The following is a 24,220-nucleotide window of genomic DNA, read 5'->3' as shown; positions in this document are numbered from 1 at the left end:
ATAGTTGTCGCCATTAGTCATGCATTTTCACTAGCAATGAACAAGAGCTTGCGTGCTGCGCTCATAAGAATCTGCACCAGTGGAGGTGACCCACTGTTTCACAGCTGCTATGATGATGTTGCAAGGAAAATGTTGCCCACACAGTCCATCTATCATTGTCCCAAACAAGGGGAAGCCAGAAGATGCCAAGTCTAGACTATATGGTGGGGTGGTAGGACAGTCCAGCCAAGACTAGCCACATGCTCTACTGTCTTCAAACAGGTATGGGGCCTGGTGTTACTGTGTTGCAAGAGAAAGGTTGTCTTCTTCTCCAGCCTAACTGGAAGTTTGAGCCTTCAGCTTAGTCAGTACCATGGTGCAGTAGTCAGAATTGATGGTTTGTCCAGGTTCCACGAAATCCAGAAGGATCACCTCGTTCTGATCCCAAAAGACAGTGCACATCACTTTAACCACTGAGGTCTGTATCTTGAGCTTGTTCTTTGAAGGCAACTTTTCATGTCACTGCTTCATGGGCTATCATTTTGACTCGAGCTCGTAGTGGTGACATGACATTTTTTCACTGGTAATGATGTGATCCAGAATTCTATCACTTTCAGCCTATTACTTTCCAAATATTGGTTCAATACATCCTGACAAACTTACATACAGTGTTCTTTCTGCTCCTGTGTGAGTATTCATGGTAGTCACTTGGTGCAAACTTTGTGGTATTCCAACATTGCCATCATCATCTCCAATGCACCGAAGCTGACATTCAGCCCCATACACAGTTCTCTGGTCATAATCCGCTGATTCATGCTGATGAGCTGATTGAGACACTCTTCATTTCATTGTGTGACAGCTGTTCATGGCCATCTGGAACATGGTATGTTTTTCACATTGCCATCACTGCTGCTGAAATGCACCACTCTGTGCACGCATCCACTGTTTGATATCCACAAATGTTCAGTAATCATGCTGTTGCTTAGGATGCACATAGGCCACTGAAATAAGAAAGGAATGAGCACTTTCTTTTTTGTCTGAAATATTTCAGGTCTGATGAGTGAACCCTTTTGTATGGGGAGTAATTTTTGTACTCTGACCACTGTTCAGCAGTTGTTTTTGCATAGAGAATGTGTTTGTCCTTGTAGCAACAGAACACAAAGTCATGGATCTCAAACCACAAAAGAGTTCTCGCAGCATTAATGTGGGACTAAACCTTTTGCAGCACCAGGTTCCTGAACATCAAAACTACCAGTGTAGCACCATCATCTTTCAAATTCTGCAATATCACTCTGCAGGGGAAAAAAAAGAACTGCTGTACTTGCTGCATAGTATCAGATAGTTTGCTTCATTCCCTAAGCTTGTGAATTTTGAAGTCAGCTTTCACTTTGAGGCCTGATGCTCTTCTTCACTGTGAGCACTGGTGTTGCTACCTCAAGACTGACCCTGCTGGGATGTTGGTTTGAAGGCACTCAGATGTTGTATGTGCACTAAACTAGGTGCAGGGTGGAGACTTTCATCACTGCATTTGAACAAGCCCCCAGCCCTGCTTTGATGGTATGGTATAGTATCCATAGCGTGTGATTTGTGTGAAATCGTTTCCTGTTTCCATTTATTTACTCTTGTTTTGTGGTTAAACTATATATTTGCTCTTTACTCTCAGATTAAAATGGAAGGTAAAATAATTGATTGTGAAATGGCAACTCTTTAAATGAGATGCTTATGGATTATTCCTGATCTCTGAAGGTTAATGATTCACTAACTCTACTTGATATGGTAATTTTTCCATGAGGGGTGTCGGGATGTCCCAAATATGGCATTGAGCTTCACATGAGAAAGACGTGTCTTCTAAAGCAAGACAACTATTTATCATTTCTACCAGAGCTTTCCCACCTGCAGTAGTGGAGCAGTAATTGTTTCTCGTTTTATGAAACACTTGGAGACACTGGATGCGAATGGTTTGTGCTACAAATATTGCCCGATGAAGAAAGCTGATGACAAAAATTGAGTTTGCTGATATTTAGGAATGGCAATCTGTATATTCAAAAACATGAGAAAGCACTACACTCTACATTTGAATTTATAACATCTCAAAATTTGTTCATTAAGACAAAAAGCGTTAAACTTTTGGGCTTAGCCATGATGGCTTTGTTCATATTGTTAGTTCTAGTGAAGCCAGGAGAATGATTTACACAAAGAGGGCTGCACAGTCACTCCTTACACATCTGTGACTGTTTCCCAGAAATAAATCTAGCCTGCAAGTTCATACCATCATTTTGATGGATGCTTGCTTATTCCTTTTTTTCAAGTGGGAATGCAGCAGTGGCTTTCCTTTGCTTCCAAACATTCTTTGTATTTGTCTCAGTGAGAGGTGAAGATACCAGATAGTGGCAGCACCTAGCCTGTGTTTGGATTACCCCAGACTATCCAAGTGCTTGTTGCAAGTGGAGGATGTTAACTGAGCTGCAATAAGATTCTGATGGGTGGAGGTGAGGACAACATCTGTCTTTCTTATCTTGTACTTGCCAAGGCTTTCCGTTGTTCCTGAACTCTCTCATGAATATAATATGTGGATTTTTGTCTGATCTAATGAATCCAAGACTTAGAGATTTAGAAGGAAAACATATTCCAGATGTGTGCTGCAATTCCTGACTCAGGTGACTGCATTTTAAGTAGTAACCTTTTCCAGTATGTTCCACACACCATATTGAATATCTCTCAAAGCCACTTCTTATGCAAACACTCAGAATAGAGCTGTAAGAGCATCATGATTAATAAGCTATGGCAAGACTAAAACATCAATCATTTGTCTTTTGTTTCACTGATTATTGCTTGATGCAATGGATCAGAGGCTCAAACAATTGACCTTGAAGCAAGGCTACAAATTTATTCTAAGTGCCCTTTAGCAGTTCAGCCACAGCTTGCTTTATCATGCAGTGATGCCTGTTTCAGATGTGAGTGGAGTGAAGTTTCAGCCTGGATGACCGCCCACTGCTCTGCAAGATTCTGGTGTCCAGCCTCCCATGTGATGTCTATTCCAACAGAGAAATGACATTCCTCGCCTGTTTGAAATTAGGCTTTCACTCCAGATAAACAGACTCCTAGAGCATCAAAAGATGTAGTCTGTGGTAGAACAGAAGAATAGCAAGCAAGATTAGTGAATGTCTGAGCAAGCTGGTGAAGTTTGGAGTGATTATGCCAAGGTGCATACCATGTGCTGTCTTGCACATTTTCACTTGTTCTCTTTTTCAGTTACAATTGTGTTACAATTCATTTTAATGACAAATATTATCAAGTATAGAAGGGATACAGAGTGCAACCAGGCATGGAAACACTTAATAATGTTAATTACATGATCTTAATCAAAACGGTCTTTCTTCAGAAAATACAGGTCCTCTCCAAATGTAAATGTTTAGCAGGAACTTGATTGGAATTTTCTGGGAAAGTGGTGAAGCTAATCATTTCAATAATGCTGAAGCATCTTCTTCTGATAAATATTTTGATAAACCTTCCCATGTTGATCATTTCTTTCAATTGTACAATTAGTATATGAGAAGTATCTGTAACGAGAGCTTTGTATTTACAGTTTTGTATTAGAGTGTTTTAACATCTGCAAAGCACACATCTATACCTTAAAATCCATGCTTTCAATAAATGTTTTGGTGAAAGTTTTTATATAACATCTTTTTGTCTAAATTAAAATGAAATTCTGGTATCAGTCAGAATTCCTTGCTGATGGGAGAATTCATTTTTCTGACCAGCTGTGGATACCCAGCAAGCACAAGGAAACAGCCTTTGTCTGGGAGGGTTATGGCTTTGTTTACACATGCATGATCATGAAATCAGATTAGGGAAAGTAAAAGTTGCATATATTAATGAGGAGAAATATTACAAAATCAATGTAAAAACAAACAAAAAAATCCTATAAATGTACATAGACATACTGAAGATCTAAAGTTCTTGATTGCAGCATTACTGCAAGTCCCTTGCAGTCAGGGCTAACAGTTCCATTTTGGAGCATGAGAGAGATGGCTACACAAGAAGGAAATGCCTTTTACTGTCTGCAGCATCTCTTAGTGGACAAAGTAGTTGGCTTTATATTAGTGACTCATCGAGCATCATCCTCTTACTGTGCAGTTCTTGCCCAAGATCCTGCTGTTTTGTGGCCAATATTCTCAAACATACTGGTGTGCTATGGTCTGCTTTGATTTGAACAGTGCTGGGCAGTAAGTTCTTGACTTTCAATGTCCTTAAAGCATTTTTTTGAGCAGCAAGTCACTTGATAGATTTTTGCATTGGCATTGAGCATAAAAATGATCTACTAATATTCTAGTAATACTAATAGGGATCTACTGAATATTCTTAGATATTCATACATATACACACACATACAGTGGCTGTGCTTCATGGAGATATGACTGCTACACAATGACTGCAAATGTTCATGTCTAAAATGAAAGCATACTTTATAGCATGAAGGTACGCAAATGTTTTTCATGCACAAGCAATCATGTTTCCTAGTGATAATTAACTTGAGAAAAAGCACTGCCATGTTAGAATATCCCTCAAATTCTGCTTAAAATCTTGCAGTATTTTTTCCACTGTAACTCTTATCATGAGCAGATTACGATAAACTTCATAATCTCCTTTGCACACTTCATTATCTCCTTTAACCGTTCCTTAATTTTGATCAAACTCTAGGAAAAAATATATATATTTATCTTTGCCCTTAGCTCCTGACATTGTGTATAAAGGACAATCAGTTTGCATATACTTCTCATGATGGGAACTACTTCAATCACATTTCCTGTAACTTCGTGCTTTTAGGCCAAGTAATCTTGTATTTGATTAAGTAAACACCTTTGTCCTAATGACTTCATGCCTACTTTAAAGGCGTTGCTCTACCTATTGTTTTACAGATTTGTCAGTCTGGTTTTTTGTTTTTTTTTTTTTACTTATCAGTGAACTGTAAGTCAAAACTAAATAAAGACATTTTGCTCTTTTATCATTTATGCAGTCTGGCAGAGAAGGTTTTGTATAATACAAGGGATTAAAAAAAAAAGTCTTAGTGAAGTAACAGATTTTCATGTTTTGCTAGTGTTGTCATGAGAGGAAGTATTTGGAGAAAGAAAGATGAAGTAAAGAAAATCTGTGTTCCAATACTGACCTCAGATAACATTAGAAGTGGTTCTACTTCACAGACCTTCATGGAAGTCCTCCCCACCTGCAGCTACAAGCAGCCTGCATAGATTTCTTCATATCACGTTACCCCAGAAACTGATTACTAGAGGTGAAAGACAAGACTACATTTGTGAGATGTCATGAGAATAATGACATCTGCCCCATCCAGTACTGAAATTATTTGCATAAAGGTGCAGAACTTGGCAAGATTGAAAAGAGCTTTATCATGAATCTGTTTTGTAACTATTTTGCTTTATCCCACTCACTGCTTGATGTTGCCAAACTGTTCCAGTAACAGTATTAGTTATGGATGAGGGGGAAAAAAAAAAAAAAAAAAAAAAAAAAAGATTAACATGCAAATGTTTAATGAAGAGCATTTACTAGAAATAAATTGACATCCATATATAAAACTCCTTCACCAAACATAGTATTATTGTCTTTGTCTATGTTTATATACGTCCAGATCATGCAGCTATTCTTCATGATGATAAATGCTGACAGATTGATATTATATTTGATCCAGGCATTAGCATTTAGGATTACAGCAGAAAGTACATTTCTAAGTCCCTGTATTTAAGAATGAAATATCCATTCTGCCTTTTATCATCCAACACTAGTTTGCTGTTAGAGTCTTCATTTTTTGGCTTATGTAGGGTTAAGACTTGAAGGCTTTAATTGTAAAGAGAAATGAAGGGTGGACCAGATGAAATGATGCATATCAGGAGCAGCTGAATTTTATTTTTTATCTGTTTTTTGGAATATGGAATTATATCAGTTGTCATACATTCTTACATAGTTGAGAAGTGTTTCACGTGATGCTATTTCTATGCTTTGCCACAGTATGTGAGGTCATATCAGGTTTTATTAACCTGTAATTTTCAGCATCACTGTGCCTTGCAAGATCAGTGAATTCAGAAATTCCTGGGCCAGACATCTTCAGTTTTTAAAATCACTAGGAGGTAAGAAGTCAGCAGTTAACAACCTTCAACACACAGTTCCAATCCATGTGCTGCAGAAAACTTCTCCCTGTGTATAGGGATGTGCGAGGACCATATGTCACCCCATTGCTCTTGCTGGTAAATTTACACGGCTTGACTGCATTTGCATGAGAGGTCAGTAGGCATGATCATCTGCATCCTGGCTGACAGGAGGAGCAGCAGAACAGATGCTAAACATGCTAAACTATGTTTCCCACAGTGAAATATCTATCTCAATGTGCAAGAAGATAATTAAGGAGGAAGTAAGGGTGATTCTAATTTAGACCATATTCTAGCTATGCAGGCACCTCAACATTATGCAAAAGCTCAGTTGACCAAGGCAGCCTTCTTTAATGTGCACAAGTGAGAGGTATTACCTGTCCCAGTGTCCTTCAAGACTGCCAGCAAAGATCAGAGAGAACTTGAAGAAAAACATCAGAAATTCTCACTATTATAGGAAATGCAATAAGGAGATGTTCACATAGGAACAAACCCAATGGCACCCAAAGTTGGCAGAACCTCGATTATTCCTATAGAGCCTTTACAGAGCAATCATACCCTAACTGATAGCTAACAGGATGGAGTACAGAGAAGTACTGTTAAATCAGAGCACAACTCTATCTAGCTAATTGAAATTAACTTTATCTGTGTATAGCAAGATATTTTTTCCTGAAGTGTTAAGTCTGAGTCCTTTTCCTGGCTTCATTTATGTTTGTCTTGTTTTTTGACATAGTTTTTTAGATATTCACATAATCCTTATTAATTGGGTTCATACTTCTGGTGTTCATTGCCCTCAGAAAGTTAAACTGTGTGCACTTTCCTTTTTTTGTGCAATATAACATGTGTCCTTATAATAGACAATATTTATAGTCACCAGTAATGTCAATAAATAGCAACCCCATATGTTTTAGTTTACACTTGTGACTATCCTAAGTATTCCTAAATTTACTTACATTGAATGGCTTCAGGTCAAATAGGAACAAGAATAACATTGCTTCATTTCACTTGTGTGGTAGTGGTAAGAAATCTATCTATTATACAGTGCTTGATGCCTACTATTTGTATAGTTTTGATGCCTTTTAGTATGTAGTATACAGAGTGGAATAATATCCTATACTTGCAATCTTGTACCTGCTTTCTCCTGTATAATTCACACCCAGCTGTGTCTTGGCATCTCATCCAGGTAGGAATTGGCCTCAGTCCCAGAGGAAGGAAGAGGAGCTCCCCATGAGTCAGCGAGTCTCAGATTCTGGACATCTCGTGCTGATGTCAGCTGGCACCTATAACAGAGCTGGCCCTCCACATCCATACCTAAGATGTGAGGGGCCTGAGCTATTTTCCCTGCCCTCTCCTCTGTTCCACCTCCCCATCACTATTCCCAAGCATTTAGACGACTATGTGTGTACCTCTCCTCACTGTTAGCAGAAGGTGCCAGGTGTGAGGCATGTGGTCCTTCCCTGATGTGTGTCTGTCACCGTGAGCCCTCATATCTGCCAACAGCAAGGGCACACCTAAAAAGTAACAGACATTTACCAAGCAAACAATTGTTACTCTTCTCATGAGGTAGTTGAACATTACTTTTCTTGATAGATAGTATAATATCTGCTCTGAAATGCTGACACACTGATTTCTCTTGTTTTCAGGAAGCATTATCAGTGGTGAGTGAAGACCAGTCCTTGTTTGAGTGCGCCTACGGATCGCCCCACCTTGCGAAGACAGAGATGACGGCCTCCTCCTCCAGTGAATATGGGCAGACATCAAAGATGAGCCCGCGCGTTCCCCAGCAGGACTGGTTATCACAGCCCCCAGCCAGAGTCACCATCAAGATGGAGTGTAACCCAAACCAGGTTAATGGGTCAAGGTAATAACCACACTGTTACCATTACTGATGTACTTTTTTATTGTAGAACGATAGAATGATTTAGGTTGGAAGGGACCTTTAAGATCTAGTTCCAACCTCCCTACTATAGGCAGGGACGCCTCCCTCTAGACCTTTCAAATATGATGCACAGCAGCCTGGCAACTTCATCTCCCAGTTCCCTCAGAGCCTGTGGATGGACCTCATCGAGTCCCATGGATTCTTTATATGGTCTCAATCCTGATCTTCGCTTACAGCAGGCAGATCTTTCTCCATGTTCTTACGTTTGCTTTCTGCAGCTTGGGCAGTGTGGCTAGAGCCTTTGTCAATGAAAACTGAGGCAGAGCGCTTACTCTGGTGAGCTTGTGCAGTACCTTTCTGTGTTCCCTCTGACTGTGGATAATTTAGGATGTGAACTTACACTGTACCCTAGGTGAAAGAGCACATACAAAAGTTAGGAAAATGTGCCTGTGATGTGATTTTGGGCAGCTACTTTGATCCATCCATGGAGTATGTGATCTTACACTCAGCTGAAGTTGTCAATATACAATGGTTTGATCTGTTGCTCTTGCTAAACAAATGCACAGATATGATGACAAATTGTATATTAATTGAAAATTAGTTTCACCTGCTTCCTAAACTTACTTCTGAATATTTCTTCTGAGATTTACATAATACAACTAGGCACAGTTTTTCTCGATGTAAAGTTCACAAGGTACATTAGGGTAATTTTAATAGTTGGGGTAATAATTCATAAAGTATACATAATACATAACATGATTCTGTGATGCTATGATAAGTGAAGTCAGTCAGCCATAAACTAATGTTTCCACATACTCCTAAATCTTAAGGAAGAATCTAGATCATACAGATCCACTTGAAATCTATGATCAGTCACATTTTAAAGTGCAGCAGCAAATTTTGCTTTTGCAGTCCTGAAATATGCAACTGTCCCGAATAGTGGCAGAACTATCCTGAATCACAAGTATGTTCTGTGACAGTTCAAGTACAACTGTAGGCAGTAATATTATCTTTTATTAGGCTGGGGGGCACCCAAGCCTTGTCTGGCAGTTCAGAGAAGTCTAAAAGTGTTGTGGATGGATGTGCTGCTGGGCATGGAACTAGAAGAGATCCTGTGCTTGGTGCCTACGCTCTCTCCTGGGGGCCATGCTGCCATTGGATAAAAACAGAAGTAAATCAGGGTGTTAGGAATAGCAGTATAGCCACCAGAGCAGAGCACCCAACTGCAGAACTGGAGAAGCTCCCCATCCATTGCCTGAACCCACAGCTCATGCTGCCCCCCTGGTGGCACGACTTCAGCAGGGGAAAGAGGATGGGCTTCTGTTCAGCATGTGTTACAGCCTGGTGGGTTGCTGGGGTCATGCTCAGGCTGATAAGGCTCTCCAGCTGTTTCTCCTCAAAGGTATGTTCACCTTGTATGCGGACAGAAAATACTCTCCATTACATGGTATAATAGTGATGGGACAAGGGGGAATGACTATAAACTAAAGGAAGGGAAGATTTAGGTGAGATATTAGGAGGAAATTCTTTCCTCAGACAATGGTGAGGCGCTGGCACAGCTGCCCAGAGAAGATGTGGTTCCCCACCCCTGGAGGCACTCAGTGCCGGGTTGGATCTGACCCTAGGCAGATGAACTGGAGGGGTGCAGCCCTGCCCATGGCATTTGCAGCCCATGAGAAATTTTTTCTTAAAAAAAAAAAAAAAGATGCAGTGTTGTGCTCTTCCTCTCCTCCTTCCCCCCCCCCCCAAAAAAAAATATATTTTATATATAAATATATACACACACACATATATGCATATTTATTTTATTTCTATTTATTTATATTAGGGCTACCTACCTTATCATTAGGACTTAGACGTTAATGCAAATTATCTGAGCAGTGCATGAAGACTAAGTTCCTCATTTTTGTCCGAACAGGCTCACTTAGAGGTGCTTAATATGGCCATCATTAGAAAGTGAGAAGCTCAGTGGTGACGACTGCTTCTCAACATGAAGTAGCATGTGTGCTGACACAAGAGTTGCTCTGCATAAGAGGACGTGCAAGCTGTACTCTTAACTACAAAATATTCTTGGTCAGAAGAGTTGTTTTCTAAAGGGCATGTTATGGTTGACTATAGAAAAAACCTTTTTACAGTAAGTGTAATAGAACAGGTTGCCCAGAAAGGTGGTGGATGCCCCATCCGTGTAGACACTCAAGGACAGCCTGGATGGGGCTCTGAGCAACCTGATATAGATGTCCCTGTTCATTGCAGGGGAGTTAGACCAGATGGCCTTTAAAGGTTCCTTCAAACTCAAATGATTCTATGATTCTGTGATATAATGGAAATAAATGCAATTATTTCTATATTAATTATAAATAACTCACAGCATCTAAAGCAGGATTTCATGTATTAGTCTTGGATTCAGCAGCCTCCCCTCCTGACAGAACAATGCAGAGTTGATAACTGGAGAAAACCAGGAAAACTCATACTTCACTGCAATTTCCAAGACAATTTTCAATTTTATTGAAAAAAAAAAAAAAAAAAAAAAAAAAAGTCATTTATAGACTACCAAGGATAAGAATAGATAAATGGAAGAAAAAAAAAATCACGCATACACTGAATGCTTACGCTTAAGACGCAAGTAAAAAAACATACTACATGATTTATTCTGAAATCTATTATTCTGTAAGGCCTAACACATGCTTGAAAATAAAATCTTAATATTTTAGTTTTAATGGATAATTAATCTTACCAAGAAAAAACAGAAATATGGTGTGACATTTCTCATATACACATATATATACTCAGAAACTCGTATGTGCATCTGTTAGCATACTGTTATAATGCTTTAGGAATTGTAATCCTTCTTAGTATGTGATATTCCTGCCAGCTGTAGGAAAAAAGTGTGTGTCACTCAAGCCTGTATATAATGAATTTACTTGCTGTTAACATATTAGTCCTCAACAATTATATGAAATATTATGATCTCATATTGATTAGGACTGCCAATACTGAAGACACTGTAGTTCAATGCAACATATGTATCACTTACAAATCTGAAAATCATTTATTCCTTCCATAAGTGCCTTCTTGCTTTCCCATGTGTATGTTGGTGCTTCACTGCTTTCCTGGCAGAGCATATGCTATTTGTCAGCAGATTATCTGCCTTCCCCACCTTGAGCATTTCTTTCCTTAAATTAAATTCTCAAGCCCCAAGAGTGCTATCTCTAGGATCTCTGAAGTTCCTCCATAATTGTCTTCCACTATATGAGCTTGAGTCTGAATAACGCTGTGCACAGAGGATACAAAACTGTGTGCCAGGCCCCACAGAGTAGCAACCAGAGAATGGCTCATTTCATGATTTTTTGCTGCTCAACTCTTGCTTCCCTCTCTGTTAGGCTGCTTCCTGACCATATATTCTGCTGTCTGGAACAGGATATAAAGTTTTAGGAGCGTACTGGACCTCTTACACATCAACAATTTAGTACCCACTCAAGGCAGAAATGTACTCACTCTGCTCAGACTCTACCCAGATGTACTTAGGCTGTAATTGCTCAACATTAAATCTCAAGTCATAATGGCCTCAGAACTGGTGCTCCTGTGAATACTGAAGAAAATAACTTTAGAATGAAATTAAAGGGTTATTTGCAGTGCACTGCAGAGGGATTAACTACACAAATTTGCTGCACAGCACCTGAAAATATAGCCTGAAGGCCTACCTTAAATTAAATAAAGCAAGAAAAGTTTAAATTAAAGCTGTCATTTACCTTGCTGTTGTTGCATTTATAATATAGATTGTCACACATAGTATCAAATTCAGTTTCTTCAAATCCATCATGTTGGTTCAGACCTTATATTTCCTCCAGGTACATAAATCTAATGAGACCTTTTGTGCCACCATATAATCACTCTTTCACCTGAATGTAATAATATTGTTTCCAGCTGTTCAGTAGTGCTCTTGAGTTAGACCAAAAGATTCACCCTGCTATAGTAAGGCACCATAACATAGATCTGGAGATTGCCTATGTCACAGTGTTACTTAGTTCACTGTTTATTATTCTTTATATATTTTATCAAGTTAAGAATAACCAATTTTATTACAGTGAATGAATGCAACTCGTATTATGCATTTAGGGTGAAATTCACTAATGTGGAAATCTCTCATGAGGCCTTGGATACAACATTTAAGTCTGTGAATTACTCAGTGGGTTCTGACAAACCTTACCCATATATTCCCACCATCCCCTGGGTGGGAATACGCAAATGTAGCCTGGAAGTTCTACATTTACTGGTAGGTAATCCTTCTTTTTTAAGAGAGTCTGGAGTGGAACAGAGGGTCTTATTCAGACCTCAGATAAATTTTACTTGCCATGAGCAGTGTGATGATTTCATTGAAAAAGCATTTTAAATGTTAGCTACAGTGAAAGCACAGCAGAAATTCTCCAATGCAGAAGTTTCAAAGAAATGCCAAAAATAATTAGTTGTCATTAAGATTTAATCATGTGCAAAATGTTGTTTTAAGTGCTACCAATTGTTGCTTGAAAAGCATTCAAAAATGAAATTATCACTTAATATATCTTTTCTGCTGGCTCTTTTGGGAAATACCATTTTTCTTTGCGTGTTAGTGTTCCATATTTTCATCAAACAGCCTCTGAACTAGCTGGATTGAGTGCATGTGACACTCAGGAGGAATTTTAGAGTCCAGAGTGGTCTCTTGTTATTTCTTTCCCTCTTGCCCCCTCTTGATGTCAGCTCTCCTAAATGGTAGCTATTTCATGCCATATAAACAAGCAAATCGGAATGAGTAGCACATGAGGTACCTTGCATGGTCTAGTTATGTGCCAGCTTACTTGCCCCGTCACAAAGGACATCTGTTCATCTATACAGAGTTCTGCATTGCCAACACGACAGGACCATCCTACTCCCAGAGTGCAGGCCGATGTCCTTTAAGCTACGTAAGGCACATCTGCATTATGCTCTAGTCTGTGAGATGATACTGATGGCTCTAGTTTGAGCATTTGCACACTCTCTAGTACATCAAGAAACAGGGATGATTTGCAATAATTACTTTAATATCACTTGTTTTTCAAGGGCGTGGCTTTTTCTACCACTGGAGCACAACGCTGCAGTGGAGGCTCAGTGCCATCCCATCCACATCTGGTTGGATAATACCAGCATGCATTTTTGGTAACCTCAGCTCAGACTAAACAAGCAGGGTCCAAAACCCATGGCACTCAATGAGATTCTCTCCTTGGGCTCAACAAAGATTGAGCCAACCCCTGTGTCAGTTCACAGCAAAGCTGGGAGATCTTTGCTGTGCTTTCCTAATACTCTTATTGGAGCTGCCTATATAAAGTAACATTTCTCTTGTATAAAAGGACATGGTGTTAGTTATCTCAGTCTTACCATCTTTTTTCCCACTGACTGGGTGGTTGGTGGCTGCCTACCAGACTGGAAAAACTTCATGATCATCTTCACTGCAGGGCTTTATGTGCGGCTACCCTAAGAGGTACCTCTTCACTCTGAAAATCCACTGGCTTAACATAGCGTATCTATGTGTGTGTGCATGGTTTGGCTCTGTTATTGAGGCAAACATGTTGCCAAGGAAAAAAATAACCCCCCCACTCCACTATCATAGCTACCTTTTCACAGTTTTTTGGGGGGGGTTCTGAGCTGGCAGGAGCTAGTTTTAAGAAGCTTTTCACCCTGGGGTAACAACAATTCTTAATTGGAGTGGCTTTATTTTGGATTGACCACTGATGCTTAAGTTGTATGCTCAAACTTAGGAGTTTAAGAGGGAGATGAGGAAAGCCAAAATTTCCGAAGTGCTAAGCAACCAAAAGCTCTCATATGGGCAGTGAAATATAAAATTAGTCTTCAAACATTGACATAGGACCTCACAAAAGTTATAGTCACCATCATTATTTATGACTGTTCCTATCATTACTGCTTTATTTCCAGTACAGTATTTACTGTGTTTAGAGCATTTAGAGACAGTGGTTGTGGTGTTCCCCCATGCTGGCACAGTACAGGCTCTGACAGTAAATAGGTTGTCTCTGAACGAGTGTGTTTGGAAATAACTCTTCTCTCTCCATTAATAGCTATTTGGTTTTGATCAGGGTGGGATCAGTGAGGGTGCTCGGAATTTGAAGCTTGGTGACGGCATTTTCAAGACAAAACAGAATGTGAGTAGGAAAAAGAAAAGTGGCCGATCTCTGACTATACATTTCACACCCATCAGCCTCACAGCCCAATAACACTAATCATGAAAATCAGCAGACATTCCACAGACACGGGGGATTATGTTTTCCATACAAGATGTCATTTCTGCTTATGCTTGGCATGCTCTACTTTGCTAACTTTCTATATGATCCCTGCCCACAAAAGAAGGCACATGCGGCTTGGGAAGGGCCCTGTCTCCCAGTATTTCATATTTTATGAAACCACAAATACAACAGTCTTACAAGCTCTTGAAATGAAATACAATTTGAGAAATGTAATCCATTACCATTATAATAGAATTTCTATAAAAATAATAAAAGAAAAACAAGAGAAAATAGGCCCTGAAAGTTATAGGCCAACTGGGAAGTCATTGTGGCTTTGGCCGAGCTATCGCCATATCAGAATTCAACATTCTCCCAGGCAGCAATCTAATTGTAAATTATGTACATAAGGAACATCATTTCTTAGCTTTGGCTTTTAGTGACCCCATTCCCTTCTTTCCCTTTCTTCACTCCAACCTCACACATAAGAAATATTGAAGTGTTTGCACTAATGGAGGAATGACAACGTGCAGTCAAACTTAAACCAGCTGTTTCCCCCCACTGTGAACACTAAGAGCCGAGCTGGTAATATTTATAGCTTGACTGGCCTCTAGTGAGCCAGACGCTGACTGCCTTAATTTGCCATGATGGCCTTAAGGCTTGAAGCAGCTGTGGGCTGCAAGATAGCTGGGAAAGTCATGCAAAAACAGAAACAACCACAAAAAAAAAAAAAAAAAAAAAAAAAAAAGATTGCTTCAATTAGCAAAAGTTATTGTTAGATTGAAAATGAACTGCTGCTGCATATACCACTCAATAAACAAGCATGTTTTGTTTTGCTTACAGAAAGCCAACAAAGTGCACATGCTGGCACATGGTGTTTTCTTTCTCCTTTTGTTGAAGGAAAGAACAAGGCACTCTACAGGGAACCCCTTAGGTTTCCAGGGGCTGTGTAACCCTGAGCACTGTGAAGCCTGGGGAAGGCCCGCAGTGGTACTGACCCTCTTCTGGATGCTGCAGTGGGTATTAGTGTGGGACTGCCCCAAGCACAGCCTTTCCAAACCCTGGTTTGTTGAGACCCTGTTTGGTTGCCCCCACATAGCCCAATATGGAGCAGTGTACCTCCATGAGTATGTTGCCCCAGGAGGACTTCAGTTTTTCTTCATTTCTTTTGTTTTTTTGTAGGATTGCATTTGACACTCACCTTCTAGCAAAGATAAACAGACTGTCACCATGGCTTCAGCATCAGCTTTAGCCAGCTTTAGTGGGCAGCGCTGATCCTGGGGGGCTTCCCTCCCTTCCACCCTGACCATCCCCTTCCTGTGGATGAGCACTGCCTTTCACATGGCCACCCCAACAGGGAGGGGGAGTGATTTAAGCCATAGCCAGGCACTAAGTTACTCATTCACCCACTCTTCTACCCTCCCATTTATTTGCTTATTCTTGTGTGTGCTAGGAAGCAGCTTGCTAGCACAGTTCACCAAGCAGTTGAGTGAGGCCTTGTGTGTGCACCCCAGGGATGCTTTGACCTACATGTGTTTTTGTTGTTTTTTTTTTGGCATTTTCATGTCTGCTATGCCCTAGTCCTCTCTTTTGGGCTGTCAATAGAGATTGTTACCACAGGGATACTGACAGGACCTGCTCTTTATGTGTGACTGTGATAACAGGTCTTAGCAGATGGGAATCCCACTGATTCTTAAAAATGGAAGTGGAAGCGTATAGGCACAGGAGTGAGAGTGTAGGGCTGCAGGTGTGCCACTCTTTGAGTTGACATTCTGGACTGAAGTGTATGAGGTGAGCTTTATGGGACAACAATGTACCTCAAAGTAACAAGTCCCAGGGATTTGGGTATGTCTGCATGGACCATTTTCCCAGTGATGACTCATTTTGGAGGGAAAGCACTGGCCAATTTCACTATAGCTAGAGCAGCAGCAGTGAGTGGACACGAGCCTGAGAATGCTTTGCAATATGCTCTGTATGAGCTGACCCTTACGTGGTATCATTTTGGCTAACTATGAATTTATATATGTTGGCGTTAATTCCATTCCATCCCTTTAAATCTGGCTTTGTGCAGCTCCCTCTTTTCTTTGTTATGTTTTCTTTGTTTTCTTTGAATGGCGACACTATAGCTCTGCTGGGGAGATTCCTTTCTTTCTCAGAATGCTGGCATTAAAAAATGAGTGAGGAGAGAAAAACAGAAAGGTATGTTCCTGTAGGACAGTGTCAGTGTTTGTCTGCAGAAGAAAAATTTATGGTAGCACAGCATCTCCTCTGACCTGACCAGTCCAAGGCTGATCAGAGGACCACACATGGAAATCTCTTTGAAGATGTTTTTATGCACCTCTATTGTTCTGAGATCACTTTTCTGTAAGTACCTCTATGTAGAAGTTATCCAAGCTGTGGTTATTAAATTAACTTAGACACTGTGTAGATATTTAGAATACACAATTTTTCTCATCTCTGAAATTTGAAAATGTTAGAAACAGGGATTTATATTATAGGAATGTAACAGAGATTATGTAAATTTTGCTGGTTCCTTGTCTTTTTTTTTCTTACACCTTGCATTTTAAAACAACACAGGTGTTTTATGTCACATGGGGAAAATAGTAGCAAAGTGAAGAGGAAAAGATGTGTTTCATACACTTATTTATGAACTTGTGTCTGCTTTCATCAGTCAGCGGTTGGCAAAATGCCAATCATCTTGAGTGGGAGAGGGTGCTGAATTTAAAAACCTTGATTCTAAGTAACCCTGAATGAAGGCAAAGCTTCCAGATCTGGTACACATGGAGAAATACTTTTTTTTTTTTTGACAAACATTTATCAGCAATCAGAGCTGACTCAGCTCTAGACTGGATAAAGTGCTTTTGGGTAGCACGACTGTAGCCTTTACAGTCTCTTTTCTTATTATTTGGGTAAATTCCAGGTATAACATAGTATGTTTGCAAAGGGTAAAAATAACGTGCAGCTGTGAAGAAAAACATCTCAGGTTTCATTTCAAACCTGGAGCCAGGGATGAATCACTGCAGAGCTGCACCCTTTGCACTGGGCACAGGTTCTGAAAAGCTGCTTTTCAACTGCCCCTACTCCCCTGGTGGCTCAGAAATACAGCAGGCTCACAGAATGTCCTAAAAAAAAAAAAAAAAGCCTTTGAAGACAATCATTCTTTTGTTCTTCTGGACACTAAAACACAATTTTCTAATGTCTACTTGTATTTATTTTCAGTTTTGCTTTCTATGCCAGCTCCAGTCACCAGAATTGAGCCCTGGCTAAGTGGTACACATAAGCACACGCTCAATTTGAATTACCCAAGTAGTTGTGTTAGCTCCTACAGAGCTTCTTACATGCTTCAAGTTAAGCACAAGGGTTTTCTGAAGTGGGGATCTTTTTGTCCACCCAGTACACCAACAGGGCAAAACTCTTGATTGTTTCCTTCTGGGTTTTAATGAAAAATTATAATCCATTTATGATCTTCTACCCCACCCTCTGTCTGTTTATATTCATATTGGGGAATCAGCTCAGCAACGCTGTCAGGCTGCCAAAAGCTGTCTGCTGCTACTGGATATTTCACATCACTTACTGCTCTGTGTTTACAAGAGTGTTTTTAATGCACAATTACCCATGGAAGTTGTGGAGGCTAGTACTGATACTGTATTTTACATCAGCAGCAGGATTTTGATATGTCTTTATCCCATGTTCCTTTTCATGGAAAAAAGAAAACCATAAAAAAAAGAAATTGTGCTAGTAAGATCAAAGGATGATGTTAGCTCTCTGCTTCCAAAAAACAAGTCACTGAATGGTCTGAACTTCTCCTTCTTTTCTCTTTGTAACATAACCAATATTGGGAACCAGGATAGATACTGCATAGGTATAAAGGAGTTGGCCAATGATTCTGAATATATGATTTAGCCTGCAGACTAACTCACACATAGATGCCATTTCTGTTTGCTAACGGTAAACAGAAAAAGCCAACATTTTAGTCACAAGCAATCATCTCAAAAGCTCACTTTCAACATGTTTATGTCTGAAAGAGAAGTTGTTTTGTTTTGCTTTGCTCTGTTTTGACAGAAATAAGTGGCATCCCAGAATTATATTTATAGGTATATAGCGGGATAGAAAAATTAAACCTGAGAGAATAATGCTGAAGTATTCTCATTCTATGGTGGAAACCTAAATCCACAACCACTCAGTGGCAGGCAAGGCCATATGCTGACTGTATTTTCCCTTGTGGTTATTATTCAGTTCTGTAGCTGACTGAGTAACTGGATGATCTTTACAAAAGGCAGATTTCATACATAGTATGTTAAGCAGCACCCAAAATATTTTATATCTGAAAGAGGTATGTGCAGCCAACATTTCCCAGGCAACATTCAGGGCCCTGTTCCTTCTCCTAGAGAAGATGACAGTACTTCTGGAATGATTTCTGTGATAATTTTAACTGAACACAATTGGCACTTTTTTTTGTTGTTTTATGTTGGTGGTGGTCAGTTGGTTGTTTTTTGTTTGTTTGTTGTTGTTTTTTTTTTTTAATATATATATATATACCTTAACAAAACATGGTAAAATGAGTAGTAACACTGCTTGGAAAAAAATATATGCTTAAAATGTATTTGCATTGTCTAAGATGTATACTAAATCTTTTCAGCTTCCAAAATGTTAGTTATTTTTGAAACAGACGTGGAATAATTACAGCTGCATTAGTTCCTGACTGATGGCAGTTCTGAGCAGTCAATACAAATGAGTCACTTAAGCACTGGATAAATTACATGCCGCATCCTTTTGCTGTGTGTTGAACAGACAGTGGGCTGAACTGTACCTTTCTTTTCCTCTTTTGTTCTCAAACATTAGGCTAACTCTTCTGGGAAAATGCCTATAGTCTGACCATTGATTGGCTTTCAGTGACACTGCTGCCCGATGCTTTCAGCAAGAGATGGGGCTTCCAAGCCAAGGAGAGCAAGAGGCTTTTGTTGAAATGCATTTGGATCCAAGTTCCTGAAGTACCCTTCCAGGAGTCTGAATTCTTGGAGGGTCTCTCGGTTCTCTGGACTGCATATGAGTTACTTTGCAAGGAATCGAAATGAAGGAGGCATAGCAATCTAACTTACTGCTGGTGTAGTACAACCACAGAGCAATTTCAGCAGTTAAATGGCAGAAGTAAATGAAAGGCTGTTAGTAATATACTATCAATAAAGAAACTCAAGCCCAAGTAACACCATTCTTCCATTGCCAAACAACCTCTTTGCATTTAAAAGTATTCCCCGTGGCTCTGTTCGTTCTTTTGATTTTTGTAACAATTTTTCTCTCTCTGATGGAACACATTGTAGACATTAAATTAAGGGACAAATATGTCTCTGTCTGCCAGAAAGAAAACTGTGATGCAATTAAAATGCCATTAGGGAACCCTCTGTGGGATATTAAAGCTAGAGACTCTATTCAGAAAGCAAAGCCAAAATTAAAGAGGTGTCTGGTTGCAGATCCTCTGCAGATTTCCCTTTCTTGACTATCGTACCATAGAGACTGTACTAGTCAGGAGCTGAAAGGTTTTTCCAGTCATGTGTGTGGTATTTTGAATCATAGCGTTGGTAAATGTTTCTTTTTCTGTGGGCCATGTGCAGAAATATGTCTACATTGCTTTACATAAAGTGCAACAAAGTGTGGCTCACATGAAACAGTGACAGTAGTGGAGTTGGAAAGCTGTCTAAGACTAATGACAGCTAGTTATATTCTTTTTTATCTGATGCATTAAGTGCATCTCCATGTTTTGCTGAGTTGTCTGTGAGATGCTTGGAGAGAGAAACACAACTGTTTGCGTCGTGATGCTCAGCAACCTCATGAACAAGCCTTCGTTATAGCCCTGTCTCTGGGAATATATCATTTGCATCTATAGGTTTGGAGACAAGGTGACAAATCTTAAAATAAAAATAAATATACTGTCTGTGGAGATTGGTCATTTTTTCTGAAGCAGCTAAAGGAATCATCAGGGTCATTGGGTAGTAAGCCCTGAGTTTTTCAATGACAACAAATTCCTGATGCACCAGTCTCTCTCTCTCTTTTTTTTTTTTTTTTTTTTTCGCATCTCACTCAGCCTTGCTGAGGATATTGGCAGGGACTGGAATGATAATCAAAGTACACCTCTCTCTTCTTTGTCTAGGAATTCACCTGATGACTGCAGCGTGGCAAAAGGAGGGAAAATGGTTAGCGGTTCAGACAATGTTGGGATGAACTATGGAAGCTACATGGAAGAGAAGCACATTCCACCTCCAAATATGACTACCAATGAACGAAGAGTTATTGTGCCAGCAGGTTAGACTCTCTACTCAAAAATTTTCAAGCAAACAAATGCATTTCCCCAGAGAAATCTAATCTCATTTAAGTAGATTTGAGAAAGAGGCAATGTGATACAGGGTATCAGGAAGAGCCATAATTTCTCAGGGTTAAGAAAGTGATCTGGGAAATATCACAGTGAAGCTACCTCCTCAACCTGTTTGTCCTGTTTCAGAGGCAGAGCTGGCTATTTACAGGCACTCAGATCCCATTCGATCATTCTTACTCCTTTTTGGAGTATTTCATTCTCACCTAAAACAAGCAAAATGACAATGCCATTTTTCTATCTTATTCCTTGAGTTTGAGCAGTGTAATACATTGTAATAAGCAAACAGACTACTCCACTGCAATATGAGAGCATAATTGAGAAATTCTTGTTTCTGGTGGCAAGCTTGGTAATAGGGTTCAGTAGTTAGTTGAACTCTTGTGCACCTTGTCTTCCACACAGACCTCTTCTGGAAGGGCTGTTGCTTAGGTCTGCAAAATAGCATGCATCTTTCTGAAGTCCGAGCACTAGACCATCATGACATATATGAGTGTCCAATAACCACTGGAAATACGCAGCATAGACTCAAGACATGCAGCCTGCAAACAGAGGGGAATGTTTTGCTACTGGTTCCTCTCTGAGATGTGCCCTTCTGAAATATTGCTGCTACTATTATGTTGCTTAATAGTCTTGCAGTTTTTCAGTTGTTAAGGTATGCAAGAGTACTAACTGTGGCCAATTTTGCAAGCTGTGATTATTTCAGTTATTTGTCAAGATATGAGTGGACAAATATGTTGAAGTATCCTCTGCGATGGTGTTGACAGTTCTTTTCTGAAGCACAGCAGAGTGATGCACTGAATAATGAAATGTCCGGACTAACTAGATGGAGACCACACTTAAGTCTCATGGCATGTGAAAAGCAAATATTTGTCTTTTTGCTGGCTGGTACTTTTTTTTAGCTTTTTAGTAACCTTCAGCATGGTTACCTCAGCAAGAATGGTTTTTGCGTGGGTTTTTTTTTGTGTGTGTGTGTGTATTCCTGGAGCTGTGTTTTGAGGTGAATTTGAGTGAGATTCAAGGAACAAGATGATCACAGCTACAGCCTTGCTATTTTGAGATCTCTACAAGAAATACATGGGTAAAAATCATGGAGTCATAGAATTTTAGAGGTTGGAAGGATCCTCAACCCCCCTGCTAAAGCAGGTACACTACAATGCGTCACATATGTTCTGTTCAACTATTACATAGGCAGTGTACAATTTATGTGTTAATCTTTAGGAATAAAAAAGCAATATTCAATTTCCAGCTCTATTAACTTCCTAGTTATGATAAATAAGAGACATCTAAAAATTATAGGCATAATGAAAATCTTTCATTAAGATTCCCAATGTTTGGTTTACTTCAACCCAGTGTAAATTTTGCTGGAGTGCCCTGCTATAGGTATCAGTGATCTCAACCAGACCCCAAGGAGTCAGACTTACTTCCTTCTAGTTTGCTACTCATTTCATACCAACCAGATGGAGGGGTCCTCTTAAATCAATTCCGGTGCATTTGGAAGAGTGGAGAAAGATTCTGAAACTCCAGAGAATCAAGTACTCTGACTTTTAAAGACTTAAAATTCCAAGAGAAGAATCAGAAAAGCAGAGGCACTGATGGGTGAAGGATTGGGAATGAGCAGCATCATGACAGTCTCTGAATAGTATCTAGCCCATGGAAAGACATGTATCCAAAAAGGCATAATATGGCACTGAATTTATGCCACAGATAAGCTATTTATGTTATCTTTCAAGACTCAGACACTTCGCAGACTTTTATGCAATGGACTACGGCCATTTGACCTCTGTGTGCTCCATTGTCAGTCTTCAGGATATCACAGAACCACAGAATCATGCAGACTGAAAGGCAGAAACTCTTGATGAGTCCATATCTCCTCAGCTCTTACCTTTCCTCAGCAAAAAGTAGAAAATCTTCATGCCAGGAGCTGTCTTACATTATGAAGATGTGTACTACAGATCTTTAGAGACCTTCAGGTTGGTGTGAGCTTACTCTAAGTCACAGGAGTAGCAAAAAGTAGAATGGAGGAGATAGAATTAAAATCAGAGATCCATACCTGACTCTCAAAAAGGCATCTGCACTAGTTCTTGTTTTCCTTCCCCAGAGGGTGTTGCCAATACATCAAGTAGTAAGGAAAAATCTACTTAAATGTAGCAACATATAGCAAAACAGCACAACAATCTATGAAAGGAAGTGTGGGATATTTTAATATGACCTGCTGTAGTTTATGAAAGTAATAGCCAAATCTGAGTGCTTGCTTAGCCTATGCCCAAGAAACAGTAAAATTGATTTGAGTGAAAATCTCTCTTGAATAAAGATACAAATTGAACTGAAAGCTTAGAAAATTGTTTTGACACAGGTTGTAGTATTGTTAATCCTCTGTCTCTCCAGTTTGGACTTGCTGCATTGATCCAGTAAATCACCACTCTCCCCTCCCCAGCTAATTGCATTCTTTGTGATAACACTAGATCCTACGTTATGGAGCACAGACCATGTACGTCAGTGGCTGGAGTGGGCAGTGAAGGAGTATGGTCTTCCAGACGTGGACATCTTGTTGTTCCAGAACATTGATGGGAAAGAGTTGTGTAAAATGACCAAAGATGACTTCCAGAGACTCACACCGAGCTATAATGCAGATATCCTCCTGTCACACCTACACTACCTCAGAGAGAGTAAGATAGTTTTCTGTCATTATGGTAGCGCCTACCATCAACCTGTGGTTGATACCACTCTTAGATCTTAACCCAGTAGATTTTCAGGTGTCTCTGTTCTTAATGTTGATCTTTAACATGTGGCAGGAAGCTCCAATCCAAAGCCTCTTCATTTGGAAGGAAAGATTCCCATTGATTTCAGTTGGCTTTCATTCATGCTTGTGGGAGATAAAGAGTTGGGCAACATTTCTAAATTTTTACCTGAGACAAAATTGAAATTTTGTCCAGCATATTTATCAGTACACTTTAGGAAGAAAATCAAATGGGATTCAGTGCTAATGTTTTTTCTGGTCACATACTCATTTCTTTCCATTTTAACAATGATAATGCTAGCAATTGATTCATATTGATTTATAAAGCAAATTCCAGGCATGATTCTAAGGACTGACAGCAGTTTGCTCTACTCTGAATAGGTTAAGCAAGATTTTACTGAACTGAATAAATGTTATATAAATTTGTGGGAATAAAAATCTAAAAAAGAAAAAAAAAAAAAAACTAAAAAAAAATATAAAAAACCCAACCAGTCCCTGAGGTCCAAATGCAAAGTGTTTGTACTGTAAGGCTAACATTTCAAAGGGAAAGAGGGGACTAGTGAATTCCTGATTTCTGTACTTTCATCTAAGCTTGAGGAAATTTTGCATGTTTTCTTCAGTTTAAAGATTTTAAAGTGAACTTGGTTTTAAAACAAACAAACAAACAAAAAAGCATTGCAACACCAGTGCGGTGCAGTCTTCTCCACACGCACATTGTCAATAATCAGCCAGAAATATTCTGCATTCATAACGTTGAATAAATTAATGCCCTAGTTTAAGCTATCAGTCTAAGCTATAGAACACACACCTCCCTGTAAACTGCAGACAGAAACTGACTGTTGGTAGATTCACTTTCAA

At 39.5% G+C, this 24,220-nt stretch overlaps 1 protein-coding gene across 6 annotated transcripts in view; it reads left to right on the top strand.

Moving 5' to 3' along the window:
* The window catches only part of ERG (ETS transcription factor ERG), a 155,868-nt gene that overhangs the window by 109,015 nt on the left and 22,633 nt on the right, over positions 1-24,220 (top strand). For all 6 annotated transcript variants that reach the window (XM_090122620.1, XM_090122634.1, XM_090122616.1 and 3 more), the window contains 3 exons: positions 7,781-7,998; positions 20,407-20,558; positions 23,088-23,291. In XM_090122620.1, coding sequence (XP_089978746.1) covers positions 7,781-7,998; positions 20,407-20,558; positions 23,088-23,291 — 574 coding nt within the window. The remainder of the gene's footprint in view (positions 1-7,780; positions 7,999-20,406; positions 20,559-23,087; positions 23,292-24,220) is intronic.

This window comes from Phasianus colchicus, chromosome 1, assembly GCF_987193195.1.
Source record: "Phasianus colchicus chromosome 1, bPhaCol1.hap1.1, whole genome shotgun sequence".
In the NCBI taxonomy this organism is placed as follows: Eukaryota; Metazoa; Chordata; class Aves; order Galliformes; family Phasianidae; genus Phasianus; species Phasianus colchicus.
This window is presented reverse-complemented; position numbering and strand designations above follow the sequence as displayed.